At 37.6% G+C, this 20,071-nt stretch overlaps 1 protein-coding gene across 2 annotated transcripts in view; it reads left to right on the forward strand.

Annotated features, from left to right (window-relative positions):
* The window catches only part of RAPGEF4 (Rap guanine nucleotide exchange factor 4), a gene marked incomplete at both ends in the record, with an annotated part of 142,283 nt that overhangs the window by 101,353 nt on the left and 20,859 nt on the right, over window positions 1-20,071 (forward strand). For both annotated transcript variants that reach the window (XM_079539254.1, XM_079539255.1), the window contains 12 exons: window positions 763-823; window positions 1,558-1,634; window positions 2,680-2,826; window positions 3,581-3,696; window positions 6,923-7,011; window positions 8,790-8,878; window positions 13,084-13,221; window positions 14,437-14,525; window positions 14,996-15,026; window positions 15,272-15,350; window positions 16,920-17,066; window positions 18,240-18,337. In XM_079539254.1, the coding sequence (XP_079395380.1) occupies window positions 763-823; window positions 1,558-1,634; window positions 2,680-2,826; window positions 3,581-3,696; window positions 6,923-7,011; window positions 8,790-8,878; window positions 13,084-13,221; window positions 14,437-14,525; window positions 14,996-15,026; window positions 15,272-15,350; window positions 16,920-17,066; window positions 18,240-18,337 (1,161 nt within the window). The remainder of the gene's footprint in view (window positions 1-762; window positions 824-1,557; window positions 1,635-2,679; window positions 2,827-3,580; window positions 3,697-6,922; window positions 7,012-8,789; window positions 8,879-13,083; window positions 13,222-14,436; window positions 14,526-14,995; window positions 15,027-15,271; window positions 15,351-16,919; window positions 17,067-18,239; window positions 18,338-20,071) is intronic.

The raw sequence follows: 20,071 nt of genomic DNA on the forward strand, positions 1-20,071 counted from the left end.
TGTGTGGGGAGAGAGATTAAGCATACAGAAACACTCAGGATAATGTGAGCTTTGCAGTGCTGCTGTTACTTTGTGAAAATAATGCCAATGGTGTTTTTACAGTGAGAAAAAGCAGTTTCAAACAGCAGCTTTCTCACTAGAAATAACTTCTCTGTTAATCAGAGTCAATCACACCAGAGCAGTAAAAACCCAAAGAAGAACAGGTGGATGTCAAGTGCAGTGTCACGTTCTGCAGTTCTTGTAGGAGGTGGTGAACTGGGCATTTTGTCTGTTTGGGCCAGAGAGGGATCTCAGCACGTCCCAGATGGCTGTGCCTCACAGCTTGACACAGCAGAAGTGGCCAATTTATATCTGTAGGGGGAAGATATTGATTTCTCAGGGAAGAACAGGTGTACCACAGAGCCCCATGGAGTAACTGGCAATTGCTAGCAATCTTCTTTAATAGATTAGCTATTAGTGGTTACGTTTTTCCATCGTGTTAATTGTTAATATGGTTTCGTTTGTATTTATATGAAGAAAGATGTGGATAACTGTCTGAAGGGAGCCCTTTCCTGAGTCATTTGCAGGGGGTAAACACAGAGATTGTGAAATGAAGCCAATCAGTTGGGAACAGGAGCCTGAGAGAAGCAGGCAACCGCCTGACTGCATGACTGTATAAGTGCTGAATGGCGCAGAGGAAGGAAAAAGAGTGGTTGGGTTATACTGTATAAAACGTGGAAGGATAAAATACATCTGAAAGCTATAATTTCTCTCTATTTCAAGGTAAAGCGAGAATTAGCAGGTGTCCTCATTTTCGAGTCGCATCCCAAAGCTGGAACAGTCTGTAAGTAAAAAGAGTCCTGTCAGATCTTCTTTCTTATCTGTGGCACAAACGTTTGTGTTCTTAATGTTTAAATGACAAGAGAATAAACTTACATGCACTCCTCAAACTTGACTGGCAGTCGATGTTCAAAACCTGTATTAGGTGCTAATTTAGTCTGCTACCCGTTGCAGGGGTTGTAGCAAAATTAAGTCTATAGTCATGGTTGGATGTATACAACACCTGTGATTTGGATGAGTTTGTATCTGGAATTTTGGTTTGGTCCAATCTTTATTTAAAATGTAATTGAATATTTTCTTTGTATCAAGAAGCCATCTTACTGCCCAAAATAAAGGACATAAAGTGCATGCTATTTATACTAAAAAGTTTTACCAAATGAATGTCAAATTCGCAGCTGCTAGACAATTGGATTAGAACACTGTGCTTCTGATGGGATCCGAGTCTGTGTGTTGACTAGAAATTGATAGTCTGATATATTATGGTAGAGGAGTTGTTGCAATTGTCATACAAAATAAAAGTAATTTTCATGTCAGTGCAATAAAATAATTACTATATGGGTGTGGTTTTTTTCCATAAAATCTGAAGGCAGTGGCTTGTTAAATCACAAGATGACCTTTTTCAAGGCAATCATGAATATGTTTGTAATAGTTACCTTGAATTTTATTGAATGCAGAATCTGGCCCATTTGTGTTTTGAATAACTATTTTCTCACCATAAAACTTTTCTCTCTTTTGTAGTATTTAATCAGGGAGAAGAAGGTACATCTTGGTACATCATCCTAAAGGGATCAGTAAACGTAGTCATTTATGGCAAGGTACATCTTTCAGAATTCTTTTTTATGTAATTCTTATTGAAATTGTAAGAATAAACTATGAAGGAATGCACTTTAATTTAGAGTAGAATTACTTATCTGAGGAAACAAATCAAGTGTAGTTTTTTTAAGAAATGATCCACTAGTTTCTTTGACTGTGCTTCTAGTTGATTGCTATATGATTTTGGTATATATTACACACATTCTGAGTATAATTCAACACAGTGACATCAGTATCTTTAGAACAGTGTCATTTGCTGGAATTCGGGGAATTAGCAGGTTTGCATCTCATGGGGGTTCTTGTCCTGTAACTTTTACCACCATCTTCTCTTACATTTATACCACTGACTTATCACAGATATCAAGTATGTCGGATGAACTGCTGCTCTGTGGCTAGAGGTTATCAAGCTGAACGTGACCCTGCCAAATTTATGTTGCCTCTTCATTTTGATAAAGTTTCAGTCTTAAAAGTATCTCTACTGAATTTCCTGTTTATGAGAGTTTTGTCAAGGACTTTGGTATGCAGCAATCCCTTGAGTCTTTAAAAATCCCTGCTTCTCTACTAATTTCTCATTCTGTGAATGAGAGTCCGCACCAAGCATTTCACCAAAATCTTGCACAAGAACTAGTGAATTTTACAGAGGGAGAGCCAGATCATCCATTACTGTAAATTCAAGTAAATGGCTTTGCACTATCTGGAGATACGATGCTATGTACTGCAAATTTGATTTTCTTTTTCAGCGCCTCCTTGAACAAAGCAAAGAACATCTTTCTGTCTTGAGAAGGGCTAGAAGAGTCCTTCATGCTGAATGTAATTTCAGAGAACAAGCCAATTCTTTTCTATTCTTGTCTTTCTTTAGTAATAGTAATAACCAGTTATCAAGTATTGTTTCCTAGTCATTATTTTGGCTGTTGATTTCCTGCCAAATACATTTGTTTTGGTATTTGATTGTGAAGTCCGATGTTTGTATAAGGTTTTGTATAAGGTTTTTCAATAGAATCCACAGTAATGATGGGTTTCTGCATATAAATGTTTTGCTCTGTGCAGGGTGTGGTATGTACTCTACATGAAGGAGATGATTTTGGCAAGCTAGCACTTGTGAATGATGCTCCCAGAGCAGCATCTATCGTTCTACGTGAAGACAACTGCCACTTCTTGAGAGTAGACAAAGAGGACTTCAACAGAATCCTTAGGGTGGGTGTGGGAAGGTCTGCTCTGGCAGAATGATGTCAGAACTTGTAAATCTTTCTCGATTTTATCTTATTTGCGTGGATATATTCATATCAACAACCATGTTTGGAGTGTTCTCTAATTACAGAGCAGAGATGAGACAATCTAGAAGATCAAGCAAAGAATAATAATTTTTCCTGCTTTTCGGTTCCTACCTCAGCCACGAAAACAGAAGCAATTGGACTCTATCTCTCACGTGCCTGTAAATGTAGAATTTGCTTAGTGCTCAGTTTGTCTTTGATTCCAAAGTGATCTCCCATCCAAATAGTGAATAAAACAAGATCTTATCTCCCAGACAGATCAGTGGCATGTGCCTTAAACTCTATAGGTTCAAGGCAGAATCAAGTGGTAAATGTACTAACTTACAGGTAGATGTACAGATGTTTTTACCATAGGACTCTAAAAAGATATTCTCAGCTTAATTTTACAGTTATTAAAGTCAGAGCAAATATATTCCAAAATTGAGCTGTAATTCTGTAACTCAAACCTGCAACCAAATACAAGCTGTTTTATGATCATTCGTAGTATAGAAAGTAAAATACACTATCATCCTGTATTGGAATTAGAGCATGCCTAGTAATTTAGCAATTAAATCAGCCCAGACAGAGTACCGTGCTAGAAAAATGATACATTATTGTGTTTGAGTTGTGCACTTTTTCAGAGTAACTGATCAGCCAAATCGGTGCAATTTCTTTCTTAATATTAACTTGTCTTTCAGGATGTGGAAGCAAATACTGTGAGGCTCAAAGAACATGACCAGGATGTCTTGGTGTTGGAGAAGATCCCAGCAGGAAACAGAGTTTCTAATCAAGGAAGTTCACAGCCTCAACACAAGTATGTTACCATTCACTATTTTAGATGATGATTCACTTTTTCTTCTGTATTATTAACCAAACAATAGCATATCTTCTCTATCTATGGAAGAGTGCAGAATATATACAATTTTCTTTTATTTTTTTAATCATAAGCCCATCACTTGTCCCACAGTGCATAATACATCCATTTCTAGCCGTACACCAATTCTATGACTTTACACAATAATTCTGTAAATACTTATCTCATATAATAGCTTCTAAATAGACTACACATGGAGAATGCTGAAACCCCATTAAGCAGAGCTACTGTGTAAAAGACATGAGGAAATACATTGTTTTATTGTTAAGTGCAGATATTTTCATTCTGGATTTTAAATTCTGGATTATAAGAAGTGTTTTATACATACTATTTATAAACAAATGATGATTTCATGCAATGAAAATCGCACAGCTTATCTTACAGAACAGGTTTGCACTGTAATAAAAATACTCCTTATAGTTTCTTTACTTTCTTTCTGAATAGGGAAAAGTACATTTGTGTTTGGATGCTACTGTGATAAGAATGGACTGAGGCTATTATAATTCCAAATGTTGGTTAAACCCCCAAAGGGTTTGTAATTGCCTTATTTACAAGTGGATGGACAATTTCCTGTCACATAATCATTTTCTTTAGAAAAGAAATTTGAATCCTTTACTTTTTTCTCAAAAAATAAAAATAAAAAAAAAATTGGGGGATGTTTTGTGTTTCTGGGTATAGATTTTATCTGATCTGGGATTTCACATAAGTATTTTATCTGCAAAATTGAATATAAAGTTATGTAAAGACTTTTGAACAGTTAAATAAACCATTCTTTATATTTCACACATTTCATGTATTTCAGAAACTACCATTTCATCCTTCACTTGATCTACTAGAAAAAAGATCAAAGAAATTATATACTCTTAGGGCTAATTTTTCCTCAAGTTTCTAGGGAAACTTGACTGCAGTCAATGGATTTGCTTCTACAGCTGATGTGCACAGTAACTTGATCATAAACTTAAATCCATTTTCTTTGACCAAATACATGTTTTGAATACTTTCAAAAGAGACAATTTTATTTAAATGTATTTTAAATGGAACTTTCTTTGCAAACTCTTTACACCAGCATTACTTCTATTACTTAACATTTTCTTGTTCAGCATTTGATAAAAATAGCTGGAGACATTTATGGTGCCAGGTTATTTTACAACTTACATTTCAGAACTATTCGCAGGTAAGTAAGAAGAATTCATTTCTGTAGATATTTTACACAGGTGGTCAGCATTTGGGTCCCATCAATTTGCCAGTGAGGGAACTTTAGCTGATAACTATGACAGTGAACACAAGCAACATGAGAGAGGAAGTTACTTTGAAAGCTCACTGGCTGCTTTTCAGCAGTCATATTACTTTGTTAGCCCTGCGTAGGCAACATCTTTTTGTTTAAAATCTTTCAAAGTGAGTTAACTGACTTGAAGATGATTTTTCCTTTTTTTCTTAATAGGTAGAGTAAATGGCTACTTTTATGCTTGAGTCCAAATCAAAGTTACTACTGTGTTCGGATTTCTAGAATGTGTTACTGGAGTTTGTTGAGTTTGTTACTGGAGTTGTGGAGTTTGTTGCTCAGTACTTTGGAAAATCACTGGGCCTCAAAGAGAAGCTTCTTAAAGGCTTGCTGTTTTGCCTTCAAGCAGATAGTTCACATCTCTGATGCTGTCTCTAAAGATGAACTGCCCTTTGGGCTTTGTTCACTAAACTGGTACATAGCATTTGAACTGGAGAAATGTTCTACAATCCAGAATTGTTCCCCAGCACATCCAGTCAAACAAGAAACTCATTTTCTCCGTCTTCATCTTGGTGAAAACTTCATTTTGTGAGCAAATCCTCTGAGCTGTAGTTTGGATTCTATTGCCTCCTCTCCTGAGGAGATGTAGCTCCCAGAGCCATGGTTTCATACAGTGACAATTTTGCTTCAAAGCTCTGAAGTTCTCACTCCCAAGATCTAACTTCTCTCTTTATGGGTGATCACACTCATGCAGGATAAATCCAGCAGCCCTGCAAGTCACTTCACTGTTCATTTTCGCTTTCATATTCAGAGTACAGCAACCTGTGATTTCTCTGCTTCACTCACTTAGATACTTGGTTAGTATCTCTGTGAGAATGTGCACTGGCTTAACAAGTGTTTGTGTTCTTGGGACATCAATACAGTTTTTCCAAAGGGGTTGGCGGGTAAAAGAACTGTGACGGTCAGCGCTCAAAGTGAGGAGGAGCTCCCAGGAGCTCAGCTCCACCACTTATTTCTCAGCAGGAGCAAGTATCTTCACTTCTCAGGGTTTTTTCTTTCTTTCTTTCTTTCATTTTTTTTTAAAGTTTCATACTTCATCATTTGGATTCCAAAAAAAAAGAAAGAAAGAAAAGAAAAAAAAAGAAATGCAAAGATTGGAAGAGTGGAGGGAAAGATTAAAAAAAAAAATCTGATCTGCAAGGAGAGTCAAAGAAAAAAGATGGCAGGACAAGTGTGGTATTATCCTGTGACATTCTGATCTGCTGGTTCTTAAAATGTTGCCTGTATTTCTGCATTGGACAGGGTAACCCAACTACTGCACTGGTCTAATCACCTCCTTCATTTTAGTCCTGGAAATGGTACAATAATCAGTTTATCCTCTTCCAAAAGCTTACTTTCCTCAGCTATCTAAGGTGTTACACAAATCTGAAGGTTCAGCATAGTATCTATCTGCTCCCATCTTCTCATACCAGACCCTATCAATGATACTGGAGAAAATTGTTTGCTTGCTCTGACAGTGATACAAACCAGTTCTCATTTCATGCCCATAGTAAGTCTGTTAAGACCCTCTAATGACTACGAATTGCTGTCATTACTGAGATATTCATTCTCTGTGGAGAAGCATTTCTGATTGCACTTCCCTGGGTTTGCACCAGTGCAGTTCTGTTGATTGCAGCATAACTGTGGTGATGTTATAGGAGAGTACTTGTACAGGAAGGGGGCTGTCTGTCATCTCACACTCCCTGGGTAGGATAGAGAGCGTTACTGTATGCATTACACAGAGGGCAACAAAGACTGTGTGCGGTCTCATCATAAGACACTCAGAAATTCTGATCAGAGCAGGTTTTTGCACTTAGCACTCTTTATTTTCTCGCTTAGCATGCGAATGTTTCTTGATTTCTTGTTCTGTCTATGAGAAATTAACTGCTCCTTTCCCTCTCTCAGATATATTGTGATGTCAGGAACTCCAGAGAAAATTTTAGAGCACTTTCTAGAAACTATGCGCCTTGAAGCAACTTTAAATGAAGCAACAGGTGCGTGACAAAAACTGTATTGTTGTGGTTGTTATTACTGCATAAAGTCTTGCTGGCAGTATGCTGTAACGTGATGTTTTGAAAAGAAACTAGTAGAAGTTTTTCCCAGAATAAAAACTATGCAGTGAAACAACCTCAGAAAACATAAGAAATCCGGGATTAAAGACAACAATTCACTCTTTCTGCTCTATTGTATTTATACCTTCAGTTCTGAGTAGAACAGCAGAATCTCAGAAGATGCCAGACCACTAGTCAGAACTTTAAATAAGCACACCTATAACGCCAGAAAAGAGCATGCATTACCACCAGAAGGTAATGGTACTCAAACTTATTATTTTGGTTGTCACCTGATACTTTGAACTAGCTTGATCGCTCCAGCCATTTTGTTGCATACGAGGATAAGCTTACTCACACTTTTATATCCTTATCACATTACTTTTACATTGCTTGTTTGTGATACTTTCCCATGCAGGGAAAGAAGGATTTTTACATAAAGGAGAAGAACTCAGCACACCATGGGCTGAGTCCCAAGAATGTAGGTTGCTGTAGCTGCACTTACTAGGATGCTTTTCATTAGTGTAAAGAGAATAGCGAATTTACCTCTAAGGATAGAAATATTTACTGCTTTACTATCAGTAAGTACTCTAATTTAGGAGAAAAAAAGAGATTCAGGAACAAAAATAATCCTTATTATGATGAAGTGATGCAGAGACTTTTATGTTAAGCTACAGGATATTGCTTTAGCAAGTTTTTTGACATTGCAGATGTCTAAAAAGTATATATTCAAAGCTGTTAATCCTCAGCTAGTCTGTTACTGACCTCAGTGTACTGGAGAGACGTGTACAGTGGACCATAAGTAGTGGAAGAATTGAAAGATTACAGAAATCCTTCTACGCTGTATGTTTTAATCACTTTTAAGAATAACAATTATACTTCTCATAGATACCTAATTATTAGGATTACAGGCAGAATGCTCTTCTTTAAATCCGAAAGTATATAATAGCAACTTCACTGTTCATACTATGCCTGTATTTTATATGTTTTTCTTAACTAAATTGTTTTTCAAATCCTTTCAAACTTTGACTCTTACAATCCAGTGACAAGATTATACACGCATCCCATGGGACAAAAATGTCACAATTCACAAGCCAGGCTATTTTTAGGTTATAGGAGTTCAGACAGCTAGAAAATCTCGGTTTTGATTTTTGCAGTCCCTTAATCTAAGAACAGTTAAAATTCACCTTATCTTGCGTATTATGCAAGACAAAGTCCCACCATTCTGGAGATGCTTTGTCAACTGAGAGATTTTCAAATATGAGTTACAATGAGGCAATGGTGCAACGTCAGGCTGCAGTTATCTCACCGTATTTTCTCTGACATCACTTGCTTACAGCATTTTGAAGTGTTTCTTTTACCTGAAAAGTTGCACTGTGTAAGTGGTTCCTCTAGATCTCTACACTCTTGAGGAGGAATATACCCAAATGTTTCATTTTTGTACAGACTATTCTAGTTTGTTTTCTTTATGCTGGGCCAAACTTTCTTTTGACACAGGCAAAAACCTCTTAACATAAATGCAATTAACTCCAAACAAATGAGTAAAAGATTAATATTTCAGCACATATTGATTCATTTATATTTTCATACTCAATGTCTACAAAGTGCAAAATGACACCTTCATTATCTACCAAGAACTAATAAGGTTTTTTCAATTAAAGAAGCCTCATCCTTGTGTTCCCCCAAATGCTCAATTTGCTATTTTCTTTCTTTTCTTTTCACAGATTCTGTTTTAAATGATTTTATTATGATGCACTGTGTTTTTATGCCAAATAGTCAGCTCTGCCCAGCCTTGATGGCACAATATCCTTTTGTTACGGATAAGTTATTTTCCTTTTACAGCTTTCCATACCATTGATGGAACACAAGCTTTTCCCTCTCAAGAATCAAATTGCATTTCATGGAGGCTGTGCCTTGTTGCCTTGTTGGTGGGTTCTCAGTGTCTGACTGACAGCTTGTCTTATAGTTCAGCAAGTCTAAAATGGGTAGCATACAGCCATGATGAGATGCAGGCCTGGAGCATGGTGATTGTATCTTTTCTGGGTTATTGTTATACCAAGGAAAAGAAACCTGCTTTCCCTTCACCGGATAGCTGTTCAAGGCCAGGTTAGTTGGCCAGCTTGGTCTAGGGGAAGGTGTCCCTTCCAGCCCAAACAATTCTATGATTCTATAAGTAAAACTACACACAAGTTTAGATCAGCACTCATCTATCCTTCCTCTTTCTGTTTTTCTTGATTTTTGCAAAACCACTGCACTAAGATTTAAACTAAAAGTACTGTGTTTTAGTGACTTCTGTGGCCCACTTTACAGGTTACGAGCCACAAACTGTCTCAAGCAAAAGAGTGCCTGAACTATTAGAACAGTGAGTAAGTGGTTCCTCGGCACTGTCATAATATGGCTATGAACAATAATATATAGTAGTTTATAGGAAGCTTTAACAAACTACAAAAAATCTGAATTGAATGTGAATACTTAGTAGAAAACACAGTTATATAGCATCAGGAGTTGAAGTCATTCTCATACTATCTTTGTCTTATGTAGAAGGTATCTGTAAAATTTCCATCCATGAGCTACTGGCAAGACGTGTCATTCAGAGAGCTGCTGGAGGCTGAAAAGTTTTGCTTGTGTGTCGTGACTTGAAGGAATCAAGTGATGGCGAGCATTAAATAAACATAAAATGTTTTCTGTTTTATAGATTTTTGACAAGAGGTATAACTTCAATTTGCTGGTGGTTTTTTGGTTTTTTTTGAATCAGATTGGTGTGAAAGTATGCACTTCTTGAAGCTCAGCAGGGCAAGTGACATCTGGGAAAGCTAACATCCTGAAACCACAAAATAGAGCATCGTGTCTTGTCTGGCAAGCTAGAGAATTCATTTGTGTTACTACTAGCAAGGACAGTAATTGCTTTGAAAACCTTTGGACCTACAAAACTGGTCTATAGAAAATTGTTCATACACCTGCAACAAACACATTTTCCAAAACTCTATAGTTTTAGATAGCAAAAATATTATGAAGTGCTGTTGCTGACAGCTTTAAGAAGAGGTAAAAGAAAAGAAAAGGACAGCAGTTTTGATTTTTTTTTTTTCCTTTTTTTTTTTCAGACTTGTCTAGGTTGTCTGTTAGTCAGTCAGTCCATTTGAGACCCAAGCTTGTCTGTCCTTCATTATAATAGTATACCTCTGATATCCAGTAATTAGGAAAATAAGACACATAAGAAAATGCACCTCATTGTTCATAGGGGAAAGGCTTTTCTGAAGATAGACATTCACTTATTATGAAATCTATTCCAGAGAGGCTAAGACCAGTATGCTGTTTAGTGGGTCATGGCAAGCATCAAGCTAATTCCTTTTCAGGTAGGAGGAAGAGAAGGGGCTGAAAGTAGCTAGTGTCCCACTGCTTTAGTGTCAGCTTTTCCTAGCGCTGAATTATTGTTTATTTTGGTCCATTTTGAATGTGGAAAATCAAACTGTGCTCTGTTGATTGTACCATTGAAATTTATTGTTAGAGTTGAAAGGTTGCTAACAAAGCTCATCTTTTTTGAGCAAAATCACAGTACAAAAATGTTTTCTGGCACTGTGAGACTGAAGAGAGGTTATTTATGCTCAGCGAGGAAATTAAAATGGTAAAAGAGAAATAAGAAAAGTGATTCAGTCAGAGACACTGTTTTTGCTACAACTCCCAATTTTGAATCAATGAAAGACTATTTTCTTACACCCACATTGGCTACTATTTTAGATGGCAGCATGCAGGCATGAGTGGAGCTAAAACATTATAGTGCTTTCAAGTATAGTACAGGGTACACATTTTGGGGTTTTTTTCTTCCTTTTGGAAGAAAAGGTCATCTGTGTTTGGTCATCTGTATGTTCTTCAAGACTGAAAGGAATGAATGGGTGCACCTTTTTGTTTAATTAACGATATAGGTTGCTCCTAACTCAGTGCTATGCTGCCCCTTGGTACAACTCATTTTTAATCACTAATGTGTATAGATGCTTCAATTTTAAAGAATCACATATTTCTTTATTAATTGGAAAGCAAAGAAAATGCTCCTTTGGTCCTCGATCATGTAATAAGCATGCATCCTGTCTGTTAGATTAAGACTCCTTCCCTCTTTACTGCACAGAAATGGAAAATTGTCAGAGCTACAGCTTGTCAGAAGGAAAGAAGATAAGTCACAAAATAAAACTTGATGTAGAGGAACACTTCCAAAAGTACAGTTAGGGTAGTGCTCTTGGGGTAGAACAAGCCTGATCACGTGTGTAAGTTTTCATCTTTTAAGGGCCATTGTCTAAATGCTTTCAAATACTCTTTTACTCTTTGTAGGCAATAGTCCTTTAGCGTGTTTTCTTACGAAGGTTTAGTGAATTTCCTTTGCCACTGTGCCAGCAAAATAGTTTGCGTTCCACTGCAGTAACTGGTGCTGATTTTACAGAGCTTCCAGTCCAGCTAAATGTTCCCACACGGAGAGGAACAGATTTGAGAATTGATTTAATTTCCTAGTATGTGTTAGGCAGAATTAGGTATATGTGTATAAAACTATGTTGGTGTTGATAAATATTTTACAATTATCTGACACTGCAAGAATACATGATATTTTACTTCTGATTGTAATCTGCATTGAATCTGTGTCCTGTAGGTCCCATAAAAATGGGAGAACCCTTCACTGACTTTCCCTGCGATAATGTTAATAAAAGAGCAATTAATAAAAATGAGCAGTAAAAATACAGAAAAATTACCAGTGCCTGTGGTGAGTCAGTTAATAAGAAAGTAAAAATACGTGAAATAATTGCAGTGTTTGAAAAGTAAAAATGGCATGAGAGAAATGACTCAGTGGAATATTAAACTTGCTCCCTGAGACATTAGAGCACATAGCTTACAATATATTATTTACTTATGACCCTTCAGCTTACTTACTCCCATAAATACACTGACATGTTTAGTTCCCTAGTCATTTGAAGCCTTTCTGAATGAAATTAATATGCAAATGTCTGAAAGTTTGTCAGTCAAGTGTGTGCCCCAGTAACCCCTGTATCATGTCGAATCTCTGCAGGGATTTGGGGCTGGAGGATCATTTGTAAAGTGTGAGTTAACAGATACTTTTTCCCATAGCATTTTATTAGTATAATGTATGTTAACATTTGTTAGAGAAAACAGCAGTAATCTTGTTATAATTATAAATAAGAAGCTTAAAATATATGTCTTGGATACTTTTTTTTTCTAATTAATATTCACATTTTCTAATTAATATTTTAAAATCTTTTGTTTGAGCAATGGAACTTGCAGCTTGAAAGGATACTGAACCTCACAATTTTTGTAATGCAGACACTTCAGCATGAAAAAGATCAGTTAAGTGTTTCCCAGCTTTTCTTAGTGTCCCTTACAAAATAACTGTCACAAAGTGTTGTTTCCCAAATATCCTGTAATTGTTGTTAGAATGGAAACTATGATTTCCTCATATATAAGGGAAGCTGCTACAAAATTTGTTCTCTTAGACCATGTTTGTGGTCAGTTAAGCCTGTGAACTAGGTTCTCCTACTATAAGGGGATTGAGGTTCACCCTGCTTTATGGTAGCTTCTGTAAATAAAAGATATGGCACTGGTGTTTCACTCCAGAATCATACTGGAATTGTGTATGAATACAAAGTGACGTTTTTCTGCCACAGCCTCCAAAGAAGCACAGGAAAGAACATCCTTCTTCAGTCTTAACCATTAATTCTGCTCTCTGTTATTCCAAATGTCATTTCTGTTCTGTTCCTCCACAGCAACTTTCTCTGTGGCGGCACTGTTCATTCAAGCTCTGTTTAGTGACCTCACTGTCTTCTTACTTTTTAGTATGAGTATTAAAGTTTCACAAACCTTTATGCTAGCAACAGTCAGAAATCAAAAGTATATAGTGGAAAGTTACATTTGAACACCCTGCAAATGGGTTGTTGGAATTCACTTGTTTGTAAAATCGTACCGGTTCTGATACTTTCAATCACTGATCATTTTCCTTGACACCATGGCACTTATCATGCCCAGCCTTCCCAGGGTACAGAGCAAGAGAAAATGGATTACTCTCTCAACAGTAAAAGGCGAGTCATTCGACTGGTTCTTCAGTGGGCTGCTTTATATGGAGATTTGCTACAAGAGGATGAAGCAGCAATGGCCTTTTTGGAGGTAGGAGGTGTACTGGAAAGTATTTACATAGCAAGATAAGTTGAAAGCCTGTTCAGAACATGCTGAACTCTGGTACAAAGTAAAGAGAAGTGGATCACTTCAGAGTGCAAACTCATAACTATGTTTAATTGTTTTTTAGCCGCAGTCAGTATACACAGAACAGCAGCGTTTGAGCTATTGCTGGATCTCTGAAATTATCTGCTGGAGTTGCACATCCTATTGAAAGTTCTGCATGGGTAGACTGTTGAACAAGAATATATTAAGTTGCTTTTTTTGGTGGGCATTGTCTAAGCTACAGTGAGCTTTGGTTAATGTTTAAATTCTTCTACAGATTTATACTGAACTAAACCAAACAGATCTGGAGCACAAAGACAGATTATTGGTTGCTGCCATGAGGATGATAGTTTAATTAGCACAGAAGAGCAATTAATCAACGACAGTGTTCAAGAAAGGGAGAAGTAAAACATGGGTGGAGATAAGTCTTCCCAAAATATGGATCTGAATGAAAATAATTCTCTGATGAAGATGTTGAAAGCAGGATCAAAGGCAGGAAGACAGTAAAGGGAAGACAAGGTCACAGAAGTCAACTGCGGAAAAGATTTTAAGTAGAACAAGGTTTCAAGTGCTCCATATCATGGAGAATGTGTGTGGTGCACTGGTTCCACATTTTGCCTAAGAAGAGATCATGAGCACCTCAGAAAAAAAGTGGAATACAAAGTATAGAAGCCAGAATTCAGGATTGTGCTGGAAGAGAGGAATTCAAAGCCATGACTGAAAATAGTACAGTAATAGAAATTGAAGAGTAGACGGGAGATGGGCTTATGCTAGTAAGCATGGTCAAGACTGCTGGGTGATTTTATGTTTTGGTTTTTAACAAAAATGAAAGAAATTGCTTTTACTATCAATAACAGTGATAAGGGAAGAATGGTTTTTAAACAAAATCACTAGCCTACAAAAACAAAAAAAAAAAAACAAAAAACACCAGTTGTTGTGCCACATTAATTGTGAATCCTCTTTCTTTTCTCCTTGATAATCTGAAAATGCAGTATTTGCACAAGCAGTGAGTGGCTGAACAGTAGTATAAGTAAATACTTATGTCTAGATTAGCGTTCTTTATTATCATTAAACTATCAGATGTCATCTCATAAGCCTCTATCCTTAGTACTGCTTATTTACCCCTATAGTTATTTAAAGAGTATTCTATGTCATTTACAGGAATTTTATGTATCTGTGTCGGATGATACCAGAATGATTGCAGCACTAAAGGAGCAACTTCCAGAGCTAGAGAAAATTGTAAAGCAAGTGTAAGCAAAAAATTATGCTTCCTTCTTTCTTGTTCGTTGCTCTTTTTCCCAGGAAATAGATGAAGAAAATTATTTCTTATATCTTTTAAAAGTGTGTTTTGTGAATGGCACTCAGTTGCTGCAGACTGAATGTTTTCATGCAGACTTGTTTGGATGAATGCCTGTGACCCCATCTTTCCATGTAATTCTTGCATACACCGGACTGCCTCATAGAAGGGTTGACAGAAGGAATAAGAAATTATGTATACACCATTGAAACTATACTGCGTGCTTGTGTGAACTTCGTGTAGTATTTTCTGTGCCTTTGTTGTGATATAGCTTACCTGTAGTATCATCTAATCTTCTTTCCTAAATACAAACAAGAAGGTGTTGATACTCTAGTTTGACAAGTGGTCTGTGTTCTTTGTGCTTTGTGCACAAAATCTTTTAGGCAATATCTAATGATATGTACTGTATTTTAAATTTTATAGAGCTGAGGAACCTAAAGCACCACAAAAGAAGGTAAGATAATTTATTTCTGTTTCCTAAATAAAAGCTTTAGGATGGCAAACTTGTAAGCATCTTCTCTTTAGTAATTTGGGATTTATTAAAACAAGACATTCAGATATAACTTTTAACTTTGTGTCAAATTTTGCATTGCTACCCTTTTTCCTGCCATTGATCTTTTTTAAATTCAGATCTATACCCTAATGTTTATTCTTGCCTCTTCACTCTTCATAATGTGAATCCTGGTGATTAATTTTCAGCACAAAGTTCTTCTGCAGCTGTTTAACGCAAGTGATGACAGAGCACAGAAACGCCAACCTATCAGGGGCAGCGATGAAGGTGAGTTCCTTCTCTGAAGGGTCTTCTTGAGCCCTGGGATTTGCAGTAAAGTTGCCTCTCTGAAAGCAAAGGGTCTGAAAATAAACAAAAGCACTAACAGTTTAGAAGTCTGGCCTGAAGCAAACTTTGCATTTTCTGAACCAACATTCTCCGTCGTTGCTTTGAAATACTCCTGATCTTTTCTCATCTGTGTGCTATAAAGCACTGTGCTTCCTCAGAGGAAGAATGTAGCAACCTTTAAAACGGGATGGACAAAACAGGCAAGAACCAATACAGACAGTGTCCATGCAGGTAGTGTCAGTGCAATAAGTATTCGATGCTGAAGGTCATGTTTGAGTCCCTTTCTCTTCTGTATAGTTTGAGCTAATACATACAGCTGTTTCACCAGAAATGTTCCTTTGTGAGATGTGAGTGGAGCAGATAATCATTCCCTGGAGCTCTGCCGTGTGGCACACAGCCTAGAAAACGGAATCTGCTCTTTTGCCCTATTGGTATTGTGTGACTCTGTGGAGAGATCAAGGTAAAATTTACAGCAGTGTGTTAGACTGTCATTTTCAGTTGTACTGGCTTTTCAAGTTGTCATTCACTTTAGGCAGGAAAAAGCACTTCTATATAACAACATCCTGAGATCTGTTCAGTGTAAACCAAATATACATTCTTTAAAACTAATATATCTGGGGATTTCTTTGCAACTGCCTGGGTCAGTCCCTCGATGGTTCTGGTGCATCTTCATCACAAAAAATACCTTCTGCTACAGAACGTTTGAACTTAAGGTTAAATACTTAAATACTGTCTGTATGGACAGAAATTAACTGCTGCTTTCATATGACTGTACCTTTCTCATTTGTAGTGCTGGCAGCAAAGCGAGCCTTGAAAATATGTAGACAACCATAACTCCTGAGACTGCTTAGCTTGGCTTGACAGCTCAGCTGAGGGAGTATTTTGCTACCTTCTGTCTTAAATTCATGTCACGGCATGCTGCCTTGCTTTTTTCAGCCTAATGTTCTATTGTATTGATTCCTAGGTTTGTGTATAAGCATGTGAGCCAATGTGTATTGTACACTCAAGTTTTAAGGAATTTTTCTTCACTGTCTACAGTATTCCTGTGTCAGAAACATACTTGCCTGTAAAAAAATTACTGCAGTACAATTTTAGTTCTGGTTGTAACCTGAACTTTATTTTCAAACCTATTTTGTGAAATGAAAAGTATTTTACTGTAATTAAGAGAGTTTTTCTGACTCCTGAAAGCAATTGTACTATTATAATATCTGTACTATTATAATATCTGGGACATAATAAAGTACCAGGTGAAACTAGCATCCATAAGTAGCATAGCAGTACTAAAATGGGAGTACTTCGTGTTTTACTAAACGCTCTAGGAAGTCAGAGATTTCTAGGCTAGAAATTGTAGAATGTCTGAAGAATGGGGAATTATCAAAACAGTAATGACTTGTTTTTGCTTTTGTTCTTTCATTTGTGAGCAGTGGTTAACAAAGTGAAAGTAGTTTGCGCAATAACATCTCTGTGATTGTTACATGTGGCATACATCATGGAATGGTTTTTCTCCAGTTCTTTTTAAGGTGTACTGCATAGACCAAACCTATACCACTATCCGCGTGCCGGTGTCTTCGTCTGTGAAGGAAGTGATCAGCGCAGTAGCAGATAAGCTGGGTTCTGGAGAAGGCCTTATCATAGTAAAGATGAGTTCAGGAGGAGGTACTGTATTTCCATTATGTTAAACGTTTCTCATTGTGAAAGAGAAGGTCAGGAGGGATTGAAAAGCAAGACTAATTCAGTCGTGGCTTTATTACCGTATGCACATTCAGCTAGTACAAGCTATGTCTGAGGCAAGTCCTGTCCACGCTGCAGGCACAGACCGCAGCTCACATGGCATACAGGGAAAATGAGCAGCTGTGTATCTGCATGTATCTGAATAGAGCTACCCCAAGTTCCCTTCAGTGTAGAACTTTCAGTTTTTTTAACAGCAGAAATATGAGATAAACATGGATTCAGTTTAGATGAAGAATCAGAAGCAGCAAAAAATGCTGCAGTGCTGACAGTCCCATATTGGTCCATGCCAGTCTGACCTCCATTTAGCATCTTGGTGCCAAGCCCACTGACCTGGTGTTGGCAAAGGGTCAAGAGTCAGCCCCCTACTGTAGGCTGTAGAAATGGGAGAGTGACCTCAGGGTGGGTTCTGCTGGAGAATTAGCTTTGCTAAAGTGCTCTGGTTGAGTATGATTGTGAGGACACGCAGCGCTAATGAGAGCTGTTTCGGAAGGCATTTTTGTAGACAGTGATGCCTGCCAAAAACATTCACTTCCTGAGGACTGACACCAGGCAGCTCTTGTTTTTGCAGTTGCAGCAATTTTTTATTGTCAGATTTGCTGACAGCCAAATCTCTCTCTGACAGAGATTTTTGTAAGTTACCTCATTATCTTTTCTTTACCTGCAATGTGATGTTCTTTTAGAACTGCTGCAATGAGATCTGAATACAGTTACATTTCATCACCTTCTTATGCAGTTATGTTCCAGGGAAATTTCTAGCAGGAACAGCTCTCCACATGCTTAAAGCTCAGACAAAAATGAAGAGTTGTAATGATCGCTAGATTTTTGCAAGTAGTTCCTAGAGATGGCAGACTTCTCTTAAACTGCCTGCGCAGATTGAGGCCAAGATTTTGGTTCTTGATGCCACTTTCGAATGAGAATCGCTGGGGCTGAGCTCCTGATGTTTCTTCACAAAGAGGACCTTATTGCCATCTAGTTCTGTCCTGGACATACATTGGTTGACTGTAAAATTTGTTCCCAGAACGCTGATTTTTGCAGCTGGGTCTGTCCTGCTGTCAATTCTGCAAATATTTAATGAAGTCTTCCATTTCATGTTTACAGAAAAAGTCGTGCTCAAGCCTCATGATGTTTCAGTGTTTACAACTCTCAGTGTTAATGGACGACTCTTTGCTTGCCCACGTGACCAGTTTGATTCACTGGTATGTATGTATGCAGTGCTCAGAAAGTTCAGCTCCTCAGTTAATTTGAATGCTTGGTATTTTTTGTATTATCAATACTTTGGGTAGAAACTAGTGGAAATACTCACAATGAAGGACTTGTAATAGTTCTATGGGACAAGCCCTGAAATGAAAATGGAGTCATGTAATCATTTCCTAAACTAGAGCAGAAATCCACTTGATCCACCTGACAGAACCTGATTCCAGTATTCTCTGTGTCATGCTGAGCATGTAGGAAGAGCTGAATATTATCACCAAGACAAACGGTAATTCCTGATTACAAAATTGACTCCTGGTGGCCACAAGGATATATTAGAGAATACAGATGTTTGCAATTGCAGCATTATGAAGACTTGGTTCTGACAGTAAATTCCTTAGAATCTTCTCTATCTGAGCCCCAGTAAATACTCAAAATCTCTGATTCTAACTAGAATCACAGAACATATTCCTCCTAGAACGTCTTTTTTTTTTTTTTTTTTTTTTTTTTAAGAAAAATTGCTTATAAGTACTTACAGTTTATACAGCTATTCTAACAATCTCAAATCTCATGGGGTCTGCTTTTACAGGGTTTGATTTGACTGTACTTTTTGTTCCTTTTATTTCATTAAAAACAAATGTCATTGCCAAGTCATGTCAGCATGAACTCTGTTACTCCTACCCTTGTTTCAGCCTCCTGTGTGCCTTTAACAAGCCACTTACTATGTATGCCTGATTTCTTTTATAGATATGGTAAAAATCTGTGCTTTGCTGCTGAATTCAATTTAGTAACCAGGGAATGCACATACAGCATACTGTACTTCCATGCAGGGATATGTCTTGTTCAGTTTATTAAATTCTGATGCTCCCTCAAGGTTAATTAATCCTGCTAAATAGATACCTGTGTGAGGCATTCTACTCTAAAGTGAGGTTGCATTAGTACAATGTTGAGTACTTTCATATGGCTTTGCATGTCTGTGCAGACATACCTTTGGCAGCATATTGTCTTGGCTTTCTGTGCCTTTTCTCCTCTGCTGCCTATCTACCTTGGATCAAGGCTTCAATATGTACATCAACTGCAAAAGGAAAATCCAGGCGAGCGTACCCCAATAGTGTGCAGTACAGGCATGCCAGTAACAACAAACTAGGAGAAGGCTGAGGTATTGAAGAGCTTTTTTTGCCTCAGTCTTCACTAGTGACTGCTCTACACACAGCCCTTGAGCAGATTATTCAGAAGGTGAGAGAACTGGAGGATGATGCCCCTCCTGCTGTAAGCGAAGATCAGGTTCATGACTACCTCAGGAACTGAATATTCATAAGTCTATGAGTCTGGATGCATCCCAGAGTCCTGGGGGAAGTGGCTGACGTAGTCATGGTGATCAGGTGAAGACCCTGGTCACTGGAAAAAAGGCCATAGAAAAAAGGGTAGAAAAGATGTCCATGGAACTGCCAACCTGTTAGCCTTACCTCAGTGCTGGGGAAGATCATGGAGCAGATACTCCAGGAAGCTAAGACACATGGAAGAGAGGCAGGTCCTGCCTGACCAACCTTGTCACTGTTCATGGTAGTGTAGCTGTGTCAGTGGACAAGGGAAAAGACACTCATGTAATCTATCTGGACTTCAGTAAGGCCTTTGACACGGTCTCCCATAATATCCTTCTCTCCAAATCGGAATGAAATGGATTTGATGGATGGACCATTCAGTGGATGAGGCACTGGTTGTTAGGTCATACCGAGAGT

The sequence above is a fragment of the Tetrao urogallus genome, assembly GCF_951394365.1.
Source record: "Tetrao urogallus genome assembly, chromosome: 8".
NCBI classification, from domain to species: Eukaryota; Metazoa; Chordata; class Aves; order Galliformes; family Phasianidae; genus Tetrao; species Tetrao urogallus.